Genomic DNA, 22,530 nt, shown 5'->3' with positions numbered 1-22,530 from the left:
ATTGTAGGAAATTACTAGACACTGTCTCTAAACTGACACTAATTCCCGCAAACCCAAAATACCATTGTGGTTGACCAATCAGAGTGGGGCTTATGAAATAAAGTCAGGTGATCATTTCATTTTAGTTACAATTAAGTTTTAGATCAGATCCATCTCAGAGTAAACCCAACAAAAAGTGAAAACAGGATTCACTGCCACTGTGGGAGAAAAATATTATTGAGTGGTTGTGGTAGGCTGAAAAATGGCTTCTGAGGATATCTAAGTCCTAATTCCCAGAACCTATGAATATGTTAACTTATATGGCATAAGGCATTTTGCAAGTGTGACCAAGTGAAGATTCTGAGACGGGATGGCTATTCTGGATTATGCAGGTAGGCCCATTGTAAACACAAAAGCCCTCATAAAAAGGATACAGGAGAATCAGAGAGAGAAGTAGATGTGAGGATGGAAACAAGAGCTTGGAGTGATCTGAGAAAGGGCCATGAGCCAAGGAACGCAGGTAATCTCAAGAAACTGAAAAAGACAAGAAAACAGACTCTCCAAAGAAGCCTCCAGAAGGAACACAGTCCTGCTGACCCTATAAATTTTGACTTCTGACTTCTCAAACTATAAGAGAATGTATCTGAGCTATTTTAAACCACTAAGTTGTGGTATTTTGTTACAGCAGCAATAGGAAATTAATACAGTAGTCAAGAGCACGGACTCTGGTTAAACAGCTCTGGGTTTGAATCCTAGATTTACTACTTAAGAGCTCTTTGATCTAAGGAAAGTCATTACACTCAACTTCAGTTTCTTCACAAGTAATATGGGTAAAATACCCAAAATGATTGATTCAGGCAAGAGTCTGAAGCTAAGCTAAAACCATTCAGTAGAAGGTTGCTGGGGAAAAAAGGCGTAGTCAAACTGTCCCAAATCTCACCCCACTCATTACTTACTAATTTGCAAAGGAGACATTTTGCAATTACAATAACAGATCTGCTGGTCACCATCTTAACAACGTTACCAAACTCATATGAGCACTAGGAGGGCCCAACATTGGATTCCTACTGATGTGAGCCATCTGCACCTACTACAAGATCTCCTGTGTAGTATTCTGGTCAAAAATTTAACCTAAGGGTGCCTGGTTGGTTCCATTGTTTAAACGTCTGCCTTTGGCTCAGGTCATAATCTCAGGGTCCTGGGACTGAGCCCTGCATCAGGCTCCCTGCTCGGTAGGGAGTCTGCTTTTCCTTCTCCCTCTTCCCCCCTCTTCATGCTCTCTCTCTCTCTCACGTAAATAAATAAAATCTTTTTTAAGATGTTTAACCTAAGTTGAATCACGTGCAAAAAATCAGAAAAATAGAGTATGTGCAACATTCTGTGAGGCAACTGGCCTGGTAAGAAGAGACAGTATCAGGAAAAACAAACAAACTTTAAGTGGGGATGTTGTTCCCTTGTTAGAAGAGACAAAAGAAACAGAAGAGTCTGATGCAATCCATTTACCCTGACCAGAGTCCCGATTGGAAAACTTGGACCCCTGCATACTGGATGGCATGTAGAATCTGTGTTCACTTTCTTGGTTACAATTGTTTTGGGGTTCAGAAAAGATGCCTGCTGAATGTACCTAAAGGGGAAATGGTATGTTGTCTTCAACTTACTCTCAATAGCTCAGCAAAAATTCAATTGGCAATAGAAAGGAAGAAACCAGTTGTGCCAAAAGGTTAACCTATGGATCTGTGCAAAGGATATACAAGTGTTTGTTGCAATATTCTTTCCATTTTTTGTGAACTTGAAACTTTTCCACATAAAACTTTGGAAACAAAAACAGAAGTTAGATCATATCCCTCCTCTGCTCAAAACCCTACTATGACCCAACAGCTTTGCAATGCACTTAGAGAAAGAACCAAGTCCTTGTAAGAGCATACTAGACTCTACATGATCTGGCCCCCATACCTCCCTGCCTTCTCACCCTACTGGGCCCCCTTTTGTTAGATTTTATTTAAATTCAAGTTAGTTAACATAAAGTATATTACTACTTTCACAGGTGGAGTTTAGTGATTCTTCGACTGTATGTAATACCCAGTGCTCCTTAACATCAATTGCCCTCCTTAATGCCCATCACACAATTACCCCACATCCCTACCCACCTCCCATCCAGCTACCCTGTTTGTTTCCTATAGTTAAGAGTCTCTTATGGTTTGTCTCCCTCTCTGTTTTTATTTTATTTTATTTTATTTTTCCTTCACTTAACCTATGTTCATCTGTTTTGTTTCTTTAAATTATACATGAGTAAAATCATATGGTATTTTCCCTTCTCTGACTGACTTATTTCACTTAGCATAATACACTCTACTTCCATCCATATTGTCGCAAATAGCAAGATTTTATTTTTTTGATATCTAATATTTCATTGTATATGCATATAACATCTTTTTTCTTTTTTTTAATTATTTTTTATTTATTTTCAGCATAACAGTATTCATTATTTTTGTACCACACCCAGTGCTCCATGCAATGCGTGCCCTCTATAATACCCACCACCTGGTACCCCAACCTCCCACCCCCCCCGCCACTTCAAACCCCTCAGATTGTTTTTCAGAGTATATAGTCTCTCATGGTTCACCTCCCCTTCCAATTTCCCCCAACTCCCTTCTCCTCTTTAACTCCCCATGTCCTCCATGCTATTTGTTATGCTTCACAAATAAGTGAAACCATATAATAATTGACTCTCTCTGCTTGACTTATTTCACTCAGCATAATCTCTTCCAGTCCCGTCCATGTTGCTACAAAAGTTGGGTATTCATCCTTTCTGATGGAGGCATAATACTCCATAGTATATCACATCTTCTTTATCCATTCATCAGGCAATGGGCATCTGGGCCCTTTCCGTATTTTGACAATTGTAGACATTGTTGCTATAAACACTGGGGTACATGTGCCCCTTCAAATCACTATGTTTGTATCCTTTGGATAAATATCTAGTAGTGCTGGGTCATAGGGTAGCTCTATTTTTAACTTTCTGAACCTCCATACTGTTTTCCAGAGTGGCTGTACCAGTTTGCATTCCCACCACGAGTGTAAGAGGGTTCCCCTTTCTCTGCATCCTTGCCAACATCTGTTTTTTCCTAAATTGTTAATTTTAGCCATTCTGACCAGTGTGAAGTGGTATCTTGTTGTAATTTGGATTTATATTTCCGTGATTTATATTTCCATTTGTCTGTTGGCCATTTGTATGCCTTCTTTTGGAGAAATGTCTGTCCATGTCCTTTGCCCATTTCTTGATTGGATTTTTTATTTTGGGGGTGTTGAGTTTAATAAGTCCTTTATAAATTTTGGATACTTCTTTTAGCCCTTTCTTCACCTACTTCTCTCAGAAACACTGATCTCCAGTGTTCCTTAAGTAAACATGGATGACTTCCATCTCAGGTCCTTTGAATTCACCATTCCTGTTGTCTGAAATGCTTTTCCCTCAGATATTCACACATATCAACACTTCTGCTCTCTAAATTCAGATTATTACTCAAATGACACTCAAAATCCTTGGCCTTTTCCTCCTGTGAACACAGCTATCCCACATTTCCTAGACTTTCTTAGAGTTAAATATGGCCAAGGAACTGAGTTCCACCAAAAGAAAGGTGGGTGGGAAAAATGCACATCACTTTTCAGCCTGGCCCATTAGTGACACTGAATAAATAACATGTGCTTTATAATCATTAGATGCACCTTGACTGGTCATGTCTCAACTGTAAGAATTGTGCAAAGCTGGTTGAAGGGTGTAAAGTTTCAGTAATATGAGATGAATAAATTCTTGAGATCTAATTTGGAGCACAGTGATTACAGTTAACAGTAATGTATTGTACACTTGAAATTTGCTAAGAGGGTAGATCTTAACTGTTCTCACCAAGCACACAAAAATGCTAACTATGTGAGGTGATAAGTATGTCAATTAGCTTGATTGTGGTAATCATTTCACAATGCATACATATATCAAAACATCAAATAGAATACCTTAAATATATACAAATTGTATTTGTCAATGACACCTCAATAAAGCTGAGAAGTAAGAATTGCTTGAAATCATTTTTCTGAGTTGAAGTTAATTAGAATACCTGACAAATAAAAAAATTTTAGCTCATAAATACTGAAGTATTCATTAGACTCTAGATGTGTCTATCACTCTGCTTGGAAATTAAGTTGTAAACCAGATAAGTGAGAGGTCAAAGGGAGACTAGAGCAGCTGGTCCTACAAAGCTAGAAGGAGAATGTTTACATGGGTGAGGAGCCAGTACCCATCATCACAGGGTACGAGAAAGACAATAAGCCTGGAACAATCCCACACAGCTGAACAAGTCCTGGTGCTGCCTAAAGATGGATAGGGTGATCTGGGCAGAAGTGAGCTTTTCACCACAGTGGTGAACCAGCAAATGATGGATGATATGGGAGAAGATTAACTGTTGAGTGACCACTGATACTTAAGATCTCACCAATATGAATGCTTTACTACCCTAGACTAGAAAAAGGGCTGAATATGCTGAGATTCACTAAGGGGAGAAAAAAAAGGGGGGGGCCAAAATATGTAGACTATTCAGTCTCCCTATTACTAGACCTTCCTAAGAATATCACTTGCCTGAATTATCTATCAGAATTACCATTACCTATCACCTCCAAATACTTTACCCTCCCTGAAAGCCTCCTATTATCACACGCTGCTTGCCCACCCAAGCATGAACTCTGCTAAAGTATGTGTCTCCTCCATCTAGATCCATCTCTCTACAACTCTCTGAGTTTCCCACAAAGTTCTCTGTATAATTTGTATTCACATTTGGCTGAAAGTAATGAAAAACATGACCACAATGTCTTAATAAGTTGGGAGGGGGTGTTTATGTCCTACTCCCCAAGAGATCAGAGGAGATGGTTGCTAGCATTAGATCCATGCCCCAGTGCTATCAGAGATGGTACATGACTCAATCTCTTGACTCCTCATATGATGGCTACTTCAGCTCCAACTAAACTGTAAAAAAGAGAAAGACAGGGACGGGATAGCAATGTATGTTTACATCTTCTCATTGCCTGAGACTGACTCCTCCAGCTCAAAGAGTGTCTGAAAATATAATGGATAATTTTTACAGCCCATATTCTGAAGATAGGCAAGGAGAAGGGGGATTGGATCAGGATTGGGTGAACCAAACTATGGTGTCTCCTTCACCCCACTCTGATGTGTCCTGCCTTCACAGAGCTGGTAATCTACCAAGGAAAATGAAGCAGGAACACAAATAAAAGTTTTCCACATAGAAAGGGAGTCTCCAGGTGACTGTGAAAAAGCCAGTACTATATGAATAAAAGGAAGTACCAAATGAGCCATATTTAAAGGTGAGTATATATTGCAAGCTTTCACAGCAGAGGAAGGCTAGACTTGGAAGACAAAATTTTCCAGGCAAGCAAAGATGAGGAGGCTAGGTAGATAAATGCCAAATGAACAGCACATGCAAATCCATATAGCAATCAGGTGCTAAGAATGGCAAGAAGCCAAGGCTGGCTATGGCCTCAGGAAGTACTGACAGGTGATAAAAAATAAGAATAAGATTAGCTCATGGAAAACTGTAACTGGAAAGCTAAGGAGTTGGAATTATTTTCAATAAATGTAGCAAGCCTAACATTCCAGCCTCATCTCTATTCACTCCAACTCAACTAAACTCACTTCAACTCCAACTAAACTCGAGTCACATGGCTATTTTCAGATCCCCAGACAGTATGTCTGTCTGCAAGGTGGTCCCTCTGCCTTAAACATTCTTCTACCGTTGACTCTTCAGCCATCTTTTACTTACACTTTCAAGAATCAGCTCAAGGGTCATTTCTACTGGAGATGCTTTTCCCAACCCATCTCTAACCCCTAGCCTCACCTGACTGTGAATTCAATACTCATTCTTCCCTACTCTTAAAACTCCTAACATACTCCTATTGTATAATATTGCTCCATGTTGTAATGACATGTCTCTCTCCCCTCTAGAATGTACTTATAGGAATTCACTTGGTGTGACTGATTTCTTTATTTCTAGCATCCAATATAGTATTGAATGAGTAAATGAACTGAAGGTTTTAACCAAAGAAGCAACATAACTAAAGACAAAGCCAACTTATGAATCATTGAACACTACATCAAAATCCAATGATGTACTATATATGTTGGCTAATAGCATGGAGGACAAGGGGAATTCGAGAGGAGAAGGGAGTTGAGGGAAATTGGAAGGGGAGGTGAACCATGAGAGACTATGGACTCTGAAAAACAATCTGAGGGGTCTGAAGGGGCAGGGGGTGGGAGGTTGGGGGAACCAGGTGGTGGGTATTGGAGAGGGCACGGATTGCATGGAGCACTGGGTGTGGTGCAAAAATAATGAATATGTTATGCTGAAAATAAATTTTAAAAATTATAAAATAAAATAAATGCATGGAATAAACCCAGTAAGTTTATGCCATATCAGTTGAGGGATATGACAGTATTTGGCAGGAGGATCAACACTTCTTCAATAAACCTTGGCTCCAAATAAGTTCTCCCATTAACAAATGTTCCATGTTAACCTAAATCTCTTCTCAAGTGTCACTATAGGATTCAGTTAAAATATTCTTTCATCCTTTAAATAACAACAAAATATCCAAAAAAAACATAATTTAGAAGAATAAAAGTTAAATAAAAATTTAAAAAGACAAAAGCACTTTCAGAGTATTTCCTGGCTTTTTCATCCTGAGAAGCTGATTGATGCAATGGCTGCATTACATCAGATATGGTAGGAGTCCCTCTTTAAGTCCTTCTGTTTGCTGTTCCTGGGCATAATGTATTCCTTTATCTGAAATCTTAGAACACTTTATAAATATAATTATTGTTTTGGTAGCACAGCAACAAGATTTTGTTCTGGTTTGGAATTACTTTTTAATTTCTGTACAAAAATTTTTAAAAGAAATATTGTGCCTGGTATATTATTTAACAAATAGTTTTGAATGCCCACTATGGGCCAGACTTGGCTAGATGTTGAGGGGATGCATTGGTGAACTCAAAAGAAGACAGGGCCCTACCCTTTAATGAGCCATTTCACTAGCCTAGGAGAAGTTTGGTCAGGAACACCAGAATGGGGAGGAAAGTAGATAAATTCATAGAACATCTGAAGATGGCCTAGCAACTTGGAAGAGAAAATGAGAGGAAACCATGAAAGAACTTCCCAGGTGTAGTCTCCACATAACAAAGTAGAATATGTGTGGAATATAAGAGGGAGACAACCCTGAATTGGAACTTAGCCTTAGCACTTCCTAGTTATGAAACTTTCGAGAAGTTATTCAATAAGACTGAGCCTCATTTCCCTCATCTGCAAAAACAAGAAAACTGCACTTGAAGAGCTACATTAAAAAAAATAGAACAACAAAAACAAAAAAACACCATGAAATGTTATGAAAGCATTTGAAAATTTTATTATTATTATTATTATTAATATATTCTCTTTTTTGAAAGATATTATTTGTTTGCTTGCTTGGTTTTTTTAATTTTTTTTTATTTATTTTCAGCATAACAGTATTCATTATTTTTGCACCACACCCAGTGCTCCATGCAATCCATGCCCTCTATAATACCCACCACCTGGTTCCCCCAACCTCCCACCCCCCCTTCAAACCCCTCAGATTGTTTTTCAGAGTCCATAGTTTCTCGTGGTTCACCTCCCCTTCCAATTTCCCCCAACTCCCTTCTCCTCTCTATCTCCCCATGTCCTCCATGCTATTTGTTATGCTTCACAAATAAGTGAAACCATATGATAATTGACTCTCTCTGCTTGACTTATTTCACTCAGCATAATCTCTTCCAGTCCCGTCCATGTTGCTACAAAAGTTGGGTATTCATCCTTTCTGATGGAGGCATAATACTCCATGGTGTATATGGACCACATCTTCCTTATCTATTCGTCTGTTGAAGGGCATCTTGGTTCTTTCCACAGTTTGGCGACTGTGGCCATTGCTGCTATAAACATTGGGGTACAGATGGCCCTTCTTTTCACTACATCTGTACCTTTGGGGTAAATACCCAGTAGTGCAATGGCAGGGTCATAGGGAAGCTCTTTTTTTAATAACTTGAGGAATCTCCACAAAGAGGCTGCACCAACTTGCATTCCTACCAACAGTGGAAGAGGATTCCCCTTTCTCCACATCCTCTCCAACACATGTTGTTTCCTGTCTTGCTAATTTTGGCCATTCTAACTGGTGTAAGGTGATATCTCAATGTAGTTTTAATTTGAATCTCCCTGATGGCTAGTGATGATGAACATTTGTTCATGTGTCTGATAGCCATTTGTATGTCTTCATTGGAGAAGTGTCTGTTCTTATCTTCTGCCCATTTTTTGATATGATTGTCTGTTTTGTGTGTGTTGAGTTTGAGGAGTTCTTGATAGATCCTGGATATCAACCTTTTGTCTGTACTGTCATTTGCAAATATCTTCTCCCATTCCGTGAGTTGCCTCTTTGTTTTCTTGACTGTTTCCTTTGCTGTGCAGAAGCTTTTGATTTTGATGAAGTCCCAAAAGTTCATCTTTGCTTTTGTTTCCTTTGCCTTTGGAGACATATCTTGAAAGAAGTTGCTGTGGCTGATATTGAAGAGATTACTGCCTATGTTCTCCTCTAGGATTCTGATGGATTCCTGTCTCACATTGAGGTCTTTTATCCATTTTGAGTTTATCTTTGTGTATGGTGTAAGAGAATGGTCAAGTTTCATTCTTCTACATATAGCTGCCCAGTTTTCCCAGCACCATTTATTGAAGAGACTGTCTTTTTTCCACTGTATATTTTTTCCTGTTTTGTCAAAGATTATTTGACCACAGAGTTGAGGGTCCATATATGGGCTCTCTACTCTGTTCCACTGGTCTATGTGTCTGTTTTTATGCCAGGACCATGCTGTCTTGGTAATCACAGCTTTGTAATAAAGCTTGAAATCAGGTAGCATGATGCCCCCAGTTTTATTTTTGTTTTTCAACATTTCCTTAGCAATTCGGGGTCTCTTCTGATTCCATACAAATTTTTGGATTATTTGCTCCAGCTATTTGAAAAATACCAGTGGAATTTTGATCGGAATGGCATTAAAGTATAGATTGCTCTAGGCAGTATAGACATTTTAACAATGTTTATTCTTCTGATCCAAGAGCATGGAATGGTCTTCCATCTTTTTGTGTCTTCTTCAATTTCTTTCATGAGTGTTCTGTAGTTCCTCGAATACAGATCCTTTACCTCTTTGGTTAGGTTTATTCCCAGGTATCTTATGGTAATATATTCTTGAGTTAATTTAATTCTCCTAGCAACCCCCTCTGCCATACAGGTACTAAAATCTAGATGACAAACCTAAAATTAGAGAGGCTAAGAGTTTGCTCCAAATCACAACTACTCACTGGCTGACTAGAACCCAAGAATCTTCACTCTTAAGATCCTTTTCATGTCACCACACATCACTCCCCAGCATCCCAGGGATGGCCCCAGGTCCAAGGCTTCTCTATTTACCTACCTCAATCGCCTCAAAATCACGATGGTAACAAGCCACTAATTATGTGAGATTCAAAGAAACTTGTCTCCCTGGAATGAAGAGATCCTTAGTCTCTATTGTTTTCCCAAGGCTTCCTTCTTAATGAGCTCCCCCCCCACCCCCCGGGGCAGTGGATGGAAATTCTGTCTGCCTCCTTGGGATGATTTACATGAAAGGCAATCACCTCCTTCCAGGTCTTCACCCTTCATCATTTGAGTACATCAGCAGAGGCCAGTGATGGTAGCTGGAGATGGGAGAAAACCCTGGGTTCCAGATGCATGAGTCTACACTGAAAGATTACTTCTCTCAAGGAAGAAAAGTGTCTGAGATGACAGTCACATACACAACATTCAGGGTGTAGTGAATCCTGTCAGCTCCCACACCAAGCCCAGATTATATCCTTCCTTGCTTGATATGAGAGCTCTATCTCCCCAGTCCACATGTCCACATTAATCACCAAGGCCACTGAGGCTGAAGAGAAGATACCTGGACTCATGAATGGCCACCTTGGAGGTCACCAGCCCTCTTCTGAGTAAGTAGCTATTACCTTCCATCCCATCACTATGTCCAAGTCCTACAAACCCTGGAGCATTACAAGAAAGAAATCATGTTGTGTGACATCTTACATCCTCTTTTTACAAGGACAAAATCTGAGGCTCAGCACAGCTAAAACCACAGATCAGGTCATATGCCTAAGTGTCCAATGCCATGGTCTCCACACTCCTCTGTTTCTCCTTCTCCGTTTATTTAACAAAGGAAGGATTTGTTACTGGTGGGTTAGACCCCAAGAAAAGAAGTCCTGCACTGAATGAAACAGATGTAGCTGCTCTGATGCTGTCAGGGAGACCCAGCCTGGCCCCTGGTTGTCCCCAAGGCCAGCCCTGCTGAGGAAGGATTCAGATTCTGTTCTCACTCTGACCTCTGAACATCTTCAGAATAGCATGGGCCATGAGATGACACAGGAGAGTGGTAAGGGAGACTGTGGTATTGGGTAAATCACTTGCTTTCTAGGCCTCAAGTTTTCCCTACATGAAATGAGCACATTGTTTTCAACTACATCTTCATAATACTTCTTTTTTTAAAAATTCAATTAGCACAGGCATAGCACATCATTAGTTTTTGATATAATGTTCAATGACTCATTAGTTCAGTACAACACCCAGTGCTCATCATATCATGTGCCCTCTTTAAATAAACGCCATCACCCAGTTACCCCATCCCCCCACCCACCTCCCTTTCCAAAACCCTGTTTGATTCCCGGAGTCAAGAGTCTCATACACAGTAATTCAATCTGTAAAACACGGTGATAGCAGAATCGCTCTGATTAGAGAAAGAGACCCAGAGAACCTCCCATTCAGCCTTCCCCTCATCTTCCCAGTCCCTCTTGGGGAGCCCCTGAGTCCCCAGAGAAGCAGTTTGGAAACTTACAAAATGGGTAAATTCTAAGATTACTTCCATTTCCAATAACCTAGAATTTAACAAATGTCCCCTAGGAATTTACATTCTAAAAGGAAATACTTGACCATTGCACAGGAAGCTTAAGCCATGCCAGCCAGAAGCTCAAAAAGGACTGCAGATGGTGGGATGATTTAATTCCAAGTCCTGTTGGGTAAGGATTGAAAAGAACTGGGGGAATTTCAGCCACAGAAGAAACCTAGGGACATTGTCATTGTTTTCAAACATCAGAAGTGCTATCATGGTATCTGATTCTTCTGTATTCCCAATGCTTATGTTGTCTCCTGGCACTTGGTGAAAATATGTTAAGTGAATTATAAATCAATCCATCAGCTCATGAAAGTAAAGCATACCTAACATCATTAACAAAGAGAAAAGCCTGATAACAGGATGCTGGTACTGCCAGGCTTAGCAGAATGCTTGCCTCTTGCATTTCAATCCAAGATGTATGGACCTATCCAATTTGCATTGCAAAGGGACAGGGGTCACAATTTAGGAGATAGCGGACTCCATTTACTGGCAATATTTTACACTCTGATGAGTAGAAAGGAAGAGACATCCCTGAGTTTTATTTACGACTTGATATTTTTTTTCTTATTCATAGACTTCAGATGCAAAGGGTTGACTTAACCACATTCCCCGGTTCATGGCATATTGCCAACACTGGGCCCCTTTTTCTTTTATTTGTTTGCCTCCTCACTCACTCATGAACACTTATACCCACTCCCCACTGCTGCCCTCCTACATTCCAGTATGCTTAGTGCTCAACTTTGTGTAGAGATACCCTTGTTATTTCATTGCATTTTTTAAATTATTTTTGAGGTATACAATGTGATATATTGATTTATGTAGACATCATGGAGTGATTACCATTTTTGTTGCATTTTTAATTTATATAAAACATCTTGTGTTATAGATCTCATTCGTTTTCTTACTTTTCCCTCTCAGATTATATCTTTAAAATCTATCAGTGTGGCTATGAGGAATTCTAGTAAGTCATTTCTAGACAGCTGCTCTATACCCACGGTGTGCTCCTATCACGTTTCCCAGCCTAGTGATGGGCAATCAGGTTGCTACAAATTCCCCATCACTGCAACTGACACTGCAGACACATTCTCCTCCACAAATTTTTATTTGCCTGTGTACCAGTCTCTCTGGGATATCTGTCTAGGAGCAAGATTGTAGGGCCATGGGATATTCATTCACTTGGCTAAATCATGCTAGTTTGTTCTCTGAGCGTTGTGTTATAAGTTTATTGCTTTATAAGTACCAGCTTTACAATCCAATCAGCAGTACCCAACAATCCCTACATTGCCACATCCCTTTGCAAGAGTTGTCTTTATTCTCCTTTCCAATGTTTGCCAGGCTAACAAATGTAAAGTGAAATCTCATTGTTTATTTTGCCATTTCTCTGATAACCAATGGATTTGAGCATTTCGTCATGGGCTTATTGGCCCTTTGGTTTTCTTGCTCATTTTTCTACTGGGATTCATAGATTTCTCTTTCTGATGTGAAAGTGATCATTCGTACTTCACCTGTTATACATTGTAAATATTATCTCCCAGCCTTTCATGTCTGTTAGCTTTATTCATAATTATGCTGAAACTTATTTTTGCTTTTTTTAAGGTTAAGTGTCTTATTTAAGAAGTTCTGCCCCATCTAATTCATAGATATTCTCCTACAGTTTTTTTTCTATTAACTTGATAGATTCATGGGTTACCACAGACAAGTTCACAATCCATCTGATTCCACCTTTATACATGATATTAGATAGTATTTTTTTATAATCTTCAAAATAATGAGCCAGTGTTCCCAATACTTCCAGTCTATCCTTTCCCCCATTGGTTTTTAGTACCACCATTTTTCTGTATTACTTTCTTATATAAATATAGGTCCCTCTCTGAGCTATCTAGTTTTTCCCATTGGTCTCTTACCAGTTCTTGCACCAAAATCACACTGTTTTTATTATTATGAATGTCTGTCGTTCTTAATCTCTAAGACAAATGCCCTCTTTTTCTATTTTCAAGTTTGACTTAGCTATTTCCTGATCTTTATTGTTATATGTAAATTTGAGACTAAATTTATCAGTGACTCTAAAAAAACCAACAGATATTTTCATTGAGAGTGAACTAAACTTACAGATTAATGTGGGAAATAACATCTTTGTAATATTATTCATTCCATCCAAGAAGATGGATTTCTTTCCACTTATTTTAATCATCTATACACTCTTTATTAGACTTTGCATGGTAGAGTTGTCTATTCTTAGATAAATTCCTAGAGCTTTAGAGTTTGTTCTACTACAGTGAATAACATCTTATTTATTACTACATATTCTGATTAGTTATTTCTAGTCTATTATATTGGTTATTTATATTCTATTCCAGAGAGATGCTATGGATTTTTTAAGTTGATCATGTATCCAGCCACTCTGCTGAACTCACTTATTGGTTCTAGTAGTTTTTCAATTGACTCTATTCTTTTTTTCCAAGATGATCCTATCTTCTTTAAATAATGAAAGTTTTTTTTTAATTAATTTTTTATTTTTTATAAACATATATTTTTATCCCCAGGGGTACAGGTCTGTGAATCACCAGGTTTACACACTTCACAGCACTCACCAAAGCACATACCCTCCCCAATGTCCATAATCCCACCCCCTTCTCCCAAACCCCCTCCCCCCAGCAACCCTCAGTTTGTTTTGTGAGATTAAGAGTCACTTATGGTTTGTCTCCCTCCCAGTCCCATCTTGTTTTATATTTTTTCCTTCCATCCCTTTACCATCTTTTTCTTTTCCTATAGTGTTAGACAGAATTTCCAATAGTATGTTTAACATTTGTGGTGGTAATGGATATCGTAGTCTTGTTTCTCATCTTTAAAGGAATACATTTAAGGTTTATCCATTTAGTGTAGGGTTTGGGTGTAGGTAGTTTTTAGCAAATTAAGAATATTCCCTGTTCCTAGTTTTCTAACAGAGGTCAGTGTAAACAGATGTTGAACTCTGCAAAATTCTTGTTCTGTTTTGATAAAAATTATTATGCAATATTATCCCCCTTTCTCTTATTAACATGAAGAAGTATTTGATGGAGTTTTGTGAAATCTCCATTACTGGGACAAATCCCACTTGTTCATGATCTAATATTTTTAGTACTATCTTAGATTCATTTAACAATTGCTTTATTTAAGATTTTACATATTTAAGATTATGTTCATAAACAAAATGGACTTAGAGTTTTCTTCTCTTATTTTTATTCTGGTTTTGGACTCAGTATTACACTAACATTATAAAATGGGCCAGAAGGTCACCCTCTTCCCTCTGTTTACTAGTTTCTGGAACAATTTGCATAAAATAGAATTAGCTATTTTGAAAGTTTGGCAGAATTTAACTTAAAGTCATTTGGGCCAGATATTTTTTGAAAGGGTAGGTTTTTGACTACCATTTATACTTTCTCAATAATTCCTTAGTCTATTCAAATAATTCTTGTACAATTTATATATTTCTAGAAGAATGTACCCATTACATTTAAGTTTTTCATAAAATTTTCTATTGTATAAGACTAATTATCTCTAACACCTAAAATAATTTCTCCTATCTTGATGATTTTTTTTTCTGGCATTCTTTTTTTGTGTGATTTTTCTTGCCAAGGGGTTTATTTCATTGATATTTCGTTAGGATTTCTATATAGTTTCCTAGGGCTCCTACAACAAATTACCACAAGTTTGATGGCTCAAAACAACAGAAATTTATTCTTTCACAGTTCTGGAAGCCAGAAGTCCAAAACCTTAAAATAAAAGGATTATCCTCAATTACCCAAATGAGCCTAGTGTAATCACAGGGTCCTTAAATGCAGACGGATGAGGCAAAAGAGAACCAGAGAGATGGCAACATAAGAAGGACTTACCCATCCTTACTGGCATTGAAGACAGAGGGAGGGAGCCACTCACCAAGGAATGTGCAATTTCTAGAAGCTGGAAAAGGCAAGGAACTGGATTCTTCTGTGGAGTCTCCAGAATGGAACGTAGCCTTGTCAACATCTTGATTTTTTCAGCTTTCTGACCTACAGAACTGTGAAATAAAACTTTGTGTTGTTTTAAGCTACTAAATTAATGGTAATTTGTTACAATAGCCATAGAAAACTACACACTCCGACAAGAATTATCCTAAACAGAAAATCCTTAAGGACTTTGTTCCTTTTCCCTCTCTTCCAGGAAAGGCCAATTTGCCCTGAGTCTGCACCCTGTCACTCTGTCGTCCCCTCCAGCTTAGCACTTACTCTCCTCCCAGTGACCAGTTCCCCCTCCAAAACACACTACCCTGGCTTACCCACCCCTTACCCTTTGTCTGGCTTCCTCTAGATTACATCTGTTATTTTTCAGCTGTACACAATTAGCTGTACACTAATAAAAAGTATCATTCATAGTATAAGCAACATATACATAGAATATTGTAGATCTCAAATACTTTTTCAGATATGTTGTCTTATTTGAACTTAACAGTAAACTTCAAGACATGACATTTTATTTTCCCCATTTCCAAGGGTTATTATCTGAACCACTCTGGTTCCAATATCTGAACCAGAACTAATTTCCAAATCATGATTTTTTTTTCCATCCCCTCTCCTGATTCTAGGAGTCTAGTCTTCCAGTTACGAATTTAAAGCACACAGTCTTACAATAAGTGGTCAGGGATGACATTTCTGGTTCAATCTGTTGGCCAATATTTATTACACAACTACATGAGCCAGGTAAAACAGTGGGAAGCAAAAACAGATTTGAACCCTGCCTTGGCAGCGCTTTCACCAAGGACCTATCCAGATGCTGTATGGATGGCCTCGGTGGGCCCTTGCCTGGTGAAAGGATCCAATTCAGACCTTCTGAGCACCAAGTATACCAAAGAGTAAGGAAAAACTTCAGAAAACAATGCTGCTGTGTGCATGCACCTGTTAAGATGTGAAATGGGAAACAAAAAAGCCTGAGTTCTCCTAAGCAGGGCCACCAATTTCATTCAAGATAACTAAGCATTAAAAACATATCATTAGTACTTAGTTTGTTTCTGACTCATTGTCAAAAGTACCAGAAGGATGGTGAGAACACAAAGAAGTATAGGATATGGACTTCTCCAAATCAAATTGCATCCCTAATTCTACCCTCCCTTACCTAGGATTACTACCACTACTTCTAGTCTCTCTTTTCTGCTGTTTTCTCTGAAGTCAATCCTATCCTTAGGCAGGGTGGACATATTGAGTATGCTGTGACTCAGCATCTGGCTATCACCCCAGGTGGCTGCTGGCTGGTTCTAATTCTATGTCCCAATGGTTCCTTGTCTTGCCCCACTTCAACTGAATCTCTACCTTGGTAGATAGATGACTACTGCCTCAGTTCCTGCCAGGCTGGAACCTTGGCTCTTGCCTTTGGGAGGACCCATTCCTGAACCTCAGCACCTTTCTGTGCATACCTCTCAGTGTGTTTTTGCCAGAATATTACATCTTCCCACATTTCCATTGCCCACATTACCACCCCTTAGACTCTTCTTGCCTGTAAGAGCACTCATGATTCAGTTCCTCTGTGCCTTCTTGATGCCACTCACCTCCCTAAACCACCAAGTTCAACGTTAGGTAACTATGCTCCCCCTACTAGAGACAGTTCTCCAACTTCTCACTCAACTTTGACAGTTGCACACCGTGATGGACATGTCAGATTTCCAGGTCCCAAGCACTCCTAGTCTGACCTTCTCGCCCATAATTAAATTCTCAAATGCATTCCAAAACCACTTTTTTTTTTCCAAGAAAGGTTGGATCCAAGAATATAATCTCTATAGTAGTTATGTGATTGGTACAGGGAGAACTTGGGATACCCTACCTTCCTTACACCGGGGAAGCAGAAGGTAGAAATCCTGGCAAGAAGCACCAGGTAGAAGGAACTAGAGGTTAGCAGGCTGATCAGAAACTGAGGCCCAGACATCTGGGTGGATCAGTTAATTAAGTGCCCGACTCTTGATTATGGCTCAGGTGATGCTCTCAGGGCTGTGAAGTGGAGCCCCATGTTGGGCTCCATTCTGGGCTTGGAGCTTGCTTAAGATTCTCCCTCTCTCCCTCTCCCACTGCCCCTTCTCACCTTCTTTCTTTCCTTCTAAAAACAAAAACAAACAAACAAACAAAAAAAAAACACTTGAGGCCAAACAAAGCAACATATATGTCTTAGATACAATTTGTGAAATGATTGCTTTCTGAACATTTTTCCAAAGATTGTTACCACATATTGTCAGAATAGCCTAAGAACATGGGTAGTATACATTTTGTCTCTTAAATAAAAAACAACAGATGAAGTACCATGTTCAAGTCCACAAAATTAGTCAGATGCAAAGCTGGAATTGAAATCAAGGTAGCCAACACCAGTGCTGTGAAGTCATATCATAAAATACATGGTGGGCTAAAAGAACTCCCCTTCTGCAGGACACAAGTTGGAACAAGTTATAGATATCTCCTCTACCAGACTGAAGACCCCAAGCCAGGACATACACCAAACATTCCTCCATATTTTTTACTTATAGGAATGCAATGCTGAGGGGAAACCAGAGCCGTATGACTGAATTCTTCCTCCTGGGACTGACCAGTGACCCCAAAGAGCAGGGGTGGCTCTTTGCCAGCTTCCTCACCATGTATCTGGTCAACGTGGCTGGCAACTCAGTCATCATTGCAGCCATCCGAGGGGATGCCCGCCTCCATACCCCCATGTACTTCTTCCTTTCCAACCTCTCCCTGGTGGACATCTGCTTTACAAGTGTCATCGTGCCAAGGATGCTGGCAAGTATGCTGAGCCAGAACAAGAAGGTCCCCTTTGCCCAGTGCCTCACACAGATGTATTTCTTTGTGGCCTTTGGGATCACTGACAGCTTCCTCCTGGCTGCCATGGCTCTTGACCGCTACACAGCCATCTGTCACCCGCTGCATTACACCACGACCATGAGCCCCCAGAGCTGTCTCCTGCTGGTGATGTCGTCCTGGGTGCTGTCCCACCTCCACTCACTCGCCCACACGATTCTCATGGCCCGCCTCTCCTTCTGTGGGCCCAACATCATCCACCACTTCTTCTGTGACGTTCAGCCACTGCTGACGCTCTCCTGCTCTGACACCTCTGTCAATGAGCTTCTGGCCTTCACAGAGGGCTCCTTTGTGATCATGAGTCCCTTCATCTTGATTATTGTCTCTTATGTTTTCATCACCCGTGCTGTTCTGAGGGTCCCTTCCGGGAGAGGCAGGTACAAGGTCTTCTCCACCTGTGGATCCCACCTCACAGTTGTGGCACTATTCTATGGAACCATAATATTTGTGTACATTCGCCCCTCATCCACCTACTCAGTGACAAAGGACCGTGTGGTCACTGTCATCTATACAGTAGTTACTCCCATGCTGAACCCTTTTATCTATAGTCTTAGGAACAAGGACATGAAGCAGGCCTTGAAAAAGCTGATCAGAAGAGCAGAATAGCAAAACCCATTCATTCATTCAACAAGAACCCATGAAACACCTGTTGTGTGCCAGGAACTGTGTTGAATTATGAAAATATTGCAAAGATATATCAACCATAGCTCTGTGTCAAAATTAGCCACAGTCCAGTAAGTGGAAATGAGACAATTGCAATAGAAGGTTATTATATCTTTTGGTAAAAATAAATAAAATGAGACACAAATATTGATGTCTTACTGTATCAGACACACAGTTTCCTTTTTTTTTTTTCTTTTGTAGTCTCTGGCTCATATGAGTCACAGACATAACCAGTGTTGTGTAAAAAATTATCCTGAAGAAAAGCTGGAAAAACTTCTGTTGTGATGTTTTTTTAATCTCATATGAAGCCTCAGTAAGTCAATATTGTCATCATATGAGTTATTCATCTCATGCACAAACTCCTTGGGTCTGGCTAATGGATTTTCCTGTTACCTTTAGAACAGCTCATAACCTCTCCAAAGCTGTTCACATAGTTGTCAAAGAAGGTAGCTTCACCGGCATAGTAATAAGCTCCTAAGATTCAGAGTGAAAACTTAAGTTGCATCTTGATCTCACAAATTGTGTGACCATAATCAAGCCATGAAATGCCCTGAACTCTCATTTTCCTCATCTACATAATGGATTCAATAAATAATCTCACTAAATGGTTATGGGTGTCAAAGGAAAAATTCTAAGTTTAGTCACTTTGAATCATTTACCTAACCCCTCTGAGCTTCTGCTCCTTAGTTCTGAGATTATACTACTTGGCCTAGAAGCCCAAATCCACCATTACCAACCCCATGATCTTGGGCAAGTACATTAACCCCTCTGTACCTCAGTTTTCATATGAAAAGTAGACTGCTGTGGGGATTAAATGATGTAGTAAGTGTCCTAAAATATATATTATTTCTGTTTTAAGTCTCTGAGACAGTGTCTTGCATATAGCAAGCTTCAGATAAATTTCAGACACTATATCAAAACTTGATGACAGTGTGTCCATGGACCCTTCCCAGATAACATCTGAAGATTTGTAATAAGGTGGGAATTATCACACATCCTCAAAGTGAGTTCAGTCTAAGTGTCTCCTGAAATTATTTCAGTGTTTCCAACTGTTTCACTATAAATGATTCTGTCTTTAGGTCCTTACCACTATGTTGTCAACTTTCTTAAGAATTCCAGTGGGTACAGAAAAGGCCTCCCCAATATCCACAATAACAAAATGTCCCCCCAGCCTCCTTTCTCCATCCCTCCTCCCTCCAGCCCAGAATTTCACTATCAAAGAGAATCTTCATGAGGAATGCTATTTGGCACTTCCAACTCCTGAAATATAATCTAAAGCTGTGGGGTGTATAGGATTCAATTGAGGAAAAGTTGGGAGAAAAATATAACTTTATCCAGGAGGAACTAAGAGAATTGGATATAAAAGAGGGAGGGGGAGGAGGAGTCAAGATGGCGGAGAAGTAGCAGGCTGAGACTGCTTCAGCTAGCCGGAGATCAGCTAGATAGCTTATCTAAAGATTGCAAACACCTGAAAATCCATCTGCAGATCGAAGAGAAGAAGAACAGCAATTCTGGAAACAGAAAAACAACCACTTTCTGAGAGGTAGGACCGGCGGAGAAGTGAATCCAAAGCGACGGGAAGATAGACCCCGGGGGGAGGGGCCGGCTCCCGGCAAGCGGCGGAGCAACGGTGCACAAAATCAGGACTTTTAAAAGTCTGTTCCGCTGAGGGACATCGCTCCAGAGGCTAAACCAGGGCGAAGCCCACGCGGGTTCAGCGTGGCCTCAGGTCCCGCAGGGTCACAGAAGGATCAGGGGTGTCTGAGTGTCGCAGACCTTGCGGGTATTGGAACGGGAAAGCCGGCTACAGAGACAGAGCCGACAGTAAGCTCACAGCTCGGTGTTACCTTGAACTGGTCGCAGGCTCGGAGAGCTCAGAGCGCGGCCGGAGGTCAGGCAGACGGGAGTAACTGGGCGCTGTTCTCTGAGGGCGCACTGAGGAGTGCGGCCCTGGGCTCTCGGCTCCTCCGGGCCAGAGACCAGGAGGCCGCCATTTGTATTCCCGTCCTCCGGAACTCTACGGAAAGCGCTCAGGGAACAAAAGCTCCTGAAAGCAAACCCTATCGGATTACTCTCCCCGGCCCCGGGTAAGGGCGGTGTAATTCCGCCTGGGGCAAAGACACTTGAGAATCACTACAACAGGCCCCTCCCCCAGAAGATCAACAAGAAATCCAGCCGAGACCAAGTTCACCTACCAAGGAGTGCGGTTTCAATACCAAGGAGAGCAGCAGAATTCCAGAGGAGGAGAAAGCCAAGCACGGAACTCATGGCTTTTTCCCTGTGATTTTTTTTTAGTCTTGCAGTTAATTTAATTTTTTTCTTTTTCATTTTTTTTTTTTTCTCGCCTTCGGGTAAATTTTTTTTTTAACTGTTACCTTTTTCTTTTTTAACGATTTTTTACTAGTTTATCTAATATATATATTTTTTCTTTTTTACATTTTTCTTAGGTGTTTTCCTTTTTTTTTTAATTCTTTTCTTTTCTTTTTTCTTTTTTTTTTTCTTTTTTCTTTTTTTTTCTTTCTTCCTTTTTGAACCTCTTTTTATCCCCTTTCTCCCCCCTCACGATTTTGGATCTCTTCTAATTTGGTTAAAGCATTTTTTCCTGGGGTTGTTGCCACCCTTTTAGTATTTTACTTGCCCCTTCATATACTCTTATCTGGACAAAATGACAAGACGGAAAAATTCAACACAAAAAAAAGAACAAGAGGCAGTACCGAAGGCTAGGGACCTAATCAATACAGACATTGGTAATATGTCAGATCTAGAGTTCAGAATGACAATTCTCAAGGTTCTAGCCGGGCTCGAAAAGGGCATGGAAGATATTAGAGAAACCCTCTCGAGAGATATAAAAGCCCTTTCTGGAGAAATAAAAGAACTAAAATCTAACCAAGTTGAAATCAAAAAAGCTATTAATGAGGTGCAATCGAAAATGGAGGCTCTCACTGCTAGGATAAATGAGGCAGAAGAAAGAATTAGTGATATAGAAGACCAAATGACAGAGAATAAAGAAGCTGAGCAAAAGAGGGACAAACAGCTACTGGACCACGAGGGGAGAATTCGAGAGATAAGTGACACCATAAGACGAAACAACATTAGAATAATTGGGATTCCAGAAGAAGAAGAAAGAGAGAGGGGAGCAGAAGGTATACTGGAGAGAATTATTGGGGAGAATTTCCCCAATATGGCAAAGGGAACGAGCATCAAAATTCAGGAGGTTCAGAGAACGCCCCTCAAAATCAATAGGAATAGGCCCACACCCCGTCACCTAATAGTAAAATTTACAAGTCTCAGTGACAAAGAGAAAATCCTGAAAGCAGCCCGGGAAAAGAAGTCTGTAACATACAATGGTAAAAATATTAGATTGGCAGCTGACTTATCCACAGAGACCTGGCAGGCCAGAAAGAGCTGGCATGATATTTTCAGAGCACTAAACGAGAAAAACATGCAGCCAAGAATACTATATCCAGCTAGGCTATCATTGAAAATAGAAGGAGAGATTAAAAGCTTCCAGGACAAACAAAAACTGAAAGAATTTGCAAATACCAAACCAGCTCTACAGGAAATATTGAAAGGGGTCCTCTAAGCAAAGAGAGAGCCTACAAGTGGTAGATCAGAAAGGAACAGAGACCTTATACAGTAACAGTCAACTTACAGGCAATACAATGGCACTAAATTCATATCTCTCAATAGTTACCCTGAATGTTAATGGGCTAAATGCCCCTGTCAAAAGACACAGGGTATCAGAATGGATAAAAAAACAAAACCCATCTATATGTTGCCTCCAAGAAACTCATTTTAAGCCCGAAGACACCTCCAGATTTAAAGTGAGGGGGTGGAAAAGAATTTACCATGCTAATGGACATCAGAAGAAAGCAGGAGTGGCAATCCTTATATCAGATCAATTAGATTTTAAGCCAAAGACTATAATAAGAGATGAGGAAGGACACTATATCATACTCAAAGGGTCTGTCCAACAAGAAGATCTAACAATTTTAAATATCTATGCCC

The 22,530-nt window shown here is 39.9% G+C and overlaps 1 protein-coding gene across 1 annotated transcript; it reads left to right on the top strand.

Annotated features, from left to right (window-relative positions):
- Positions 1–17,535: 17,535 nt before the first annotated feature.
- On the top strand, positions 17,536–18,465 carry LOC116571095 (olfactory receptor 1L6-like). Its single transcript, XM_032308848.1, has one exon. The coding sequence runs from the start codon at positions 17,536–17,538 to the stop codon at positions 18,463–18,465; it is 930 nt and encodes a 309-aa protein (XP_032164739.1).
- Positions 18,466–22,530: the final 4,065 nt, after the last annotated feature.

The sequence above is a fragment of the Mustela erminea genome, chromosome 12 (genome assembly GCF_009829155.1).
Source record: "Mustela erminea isolate mMusErm1 chromosome 12, mMusErm1.Pri, whole genome shotgun sequence".
Taxonomy (NCBI): Eukaryota; Metazoa; Chordata; class Mammalia; order Carnivora; family Mustelidae; genus Mustela; species Mustela erminea.
The sequence above is the reverse complement of the archived record's forward strand: the minus strand, read 5'-3'. Positions and strand labels throughout refer to the sequence as shown.

Coding starts and splice junctions, on each gene's coding strand:
- LOC116571095 (XM_032308848.1), top strand. CDS start 17,536: ATGCTGAGGGGAAACCAGAGCCGTATGACTGAATTCTTCCTCCTGGGA.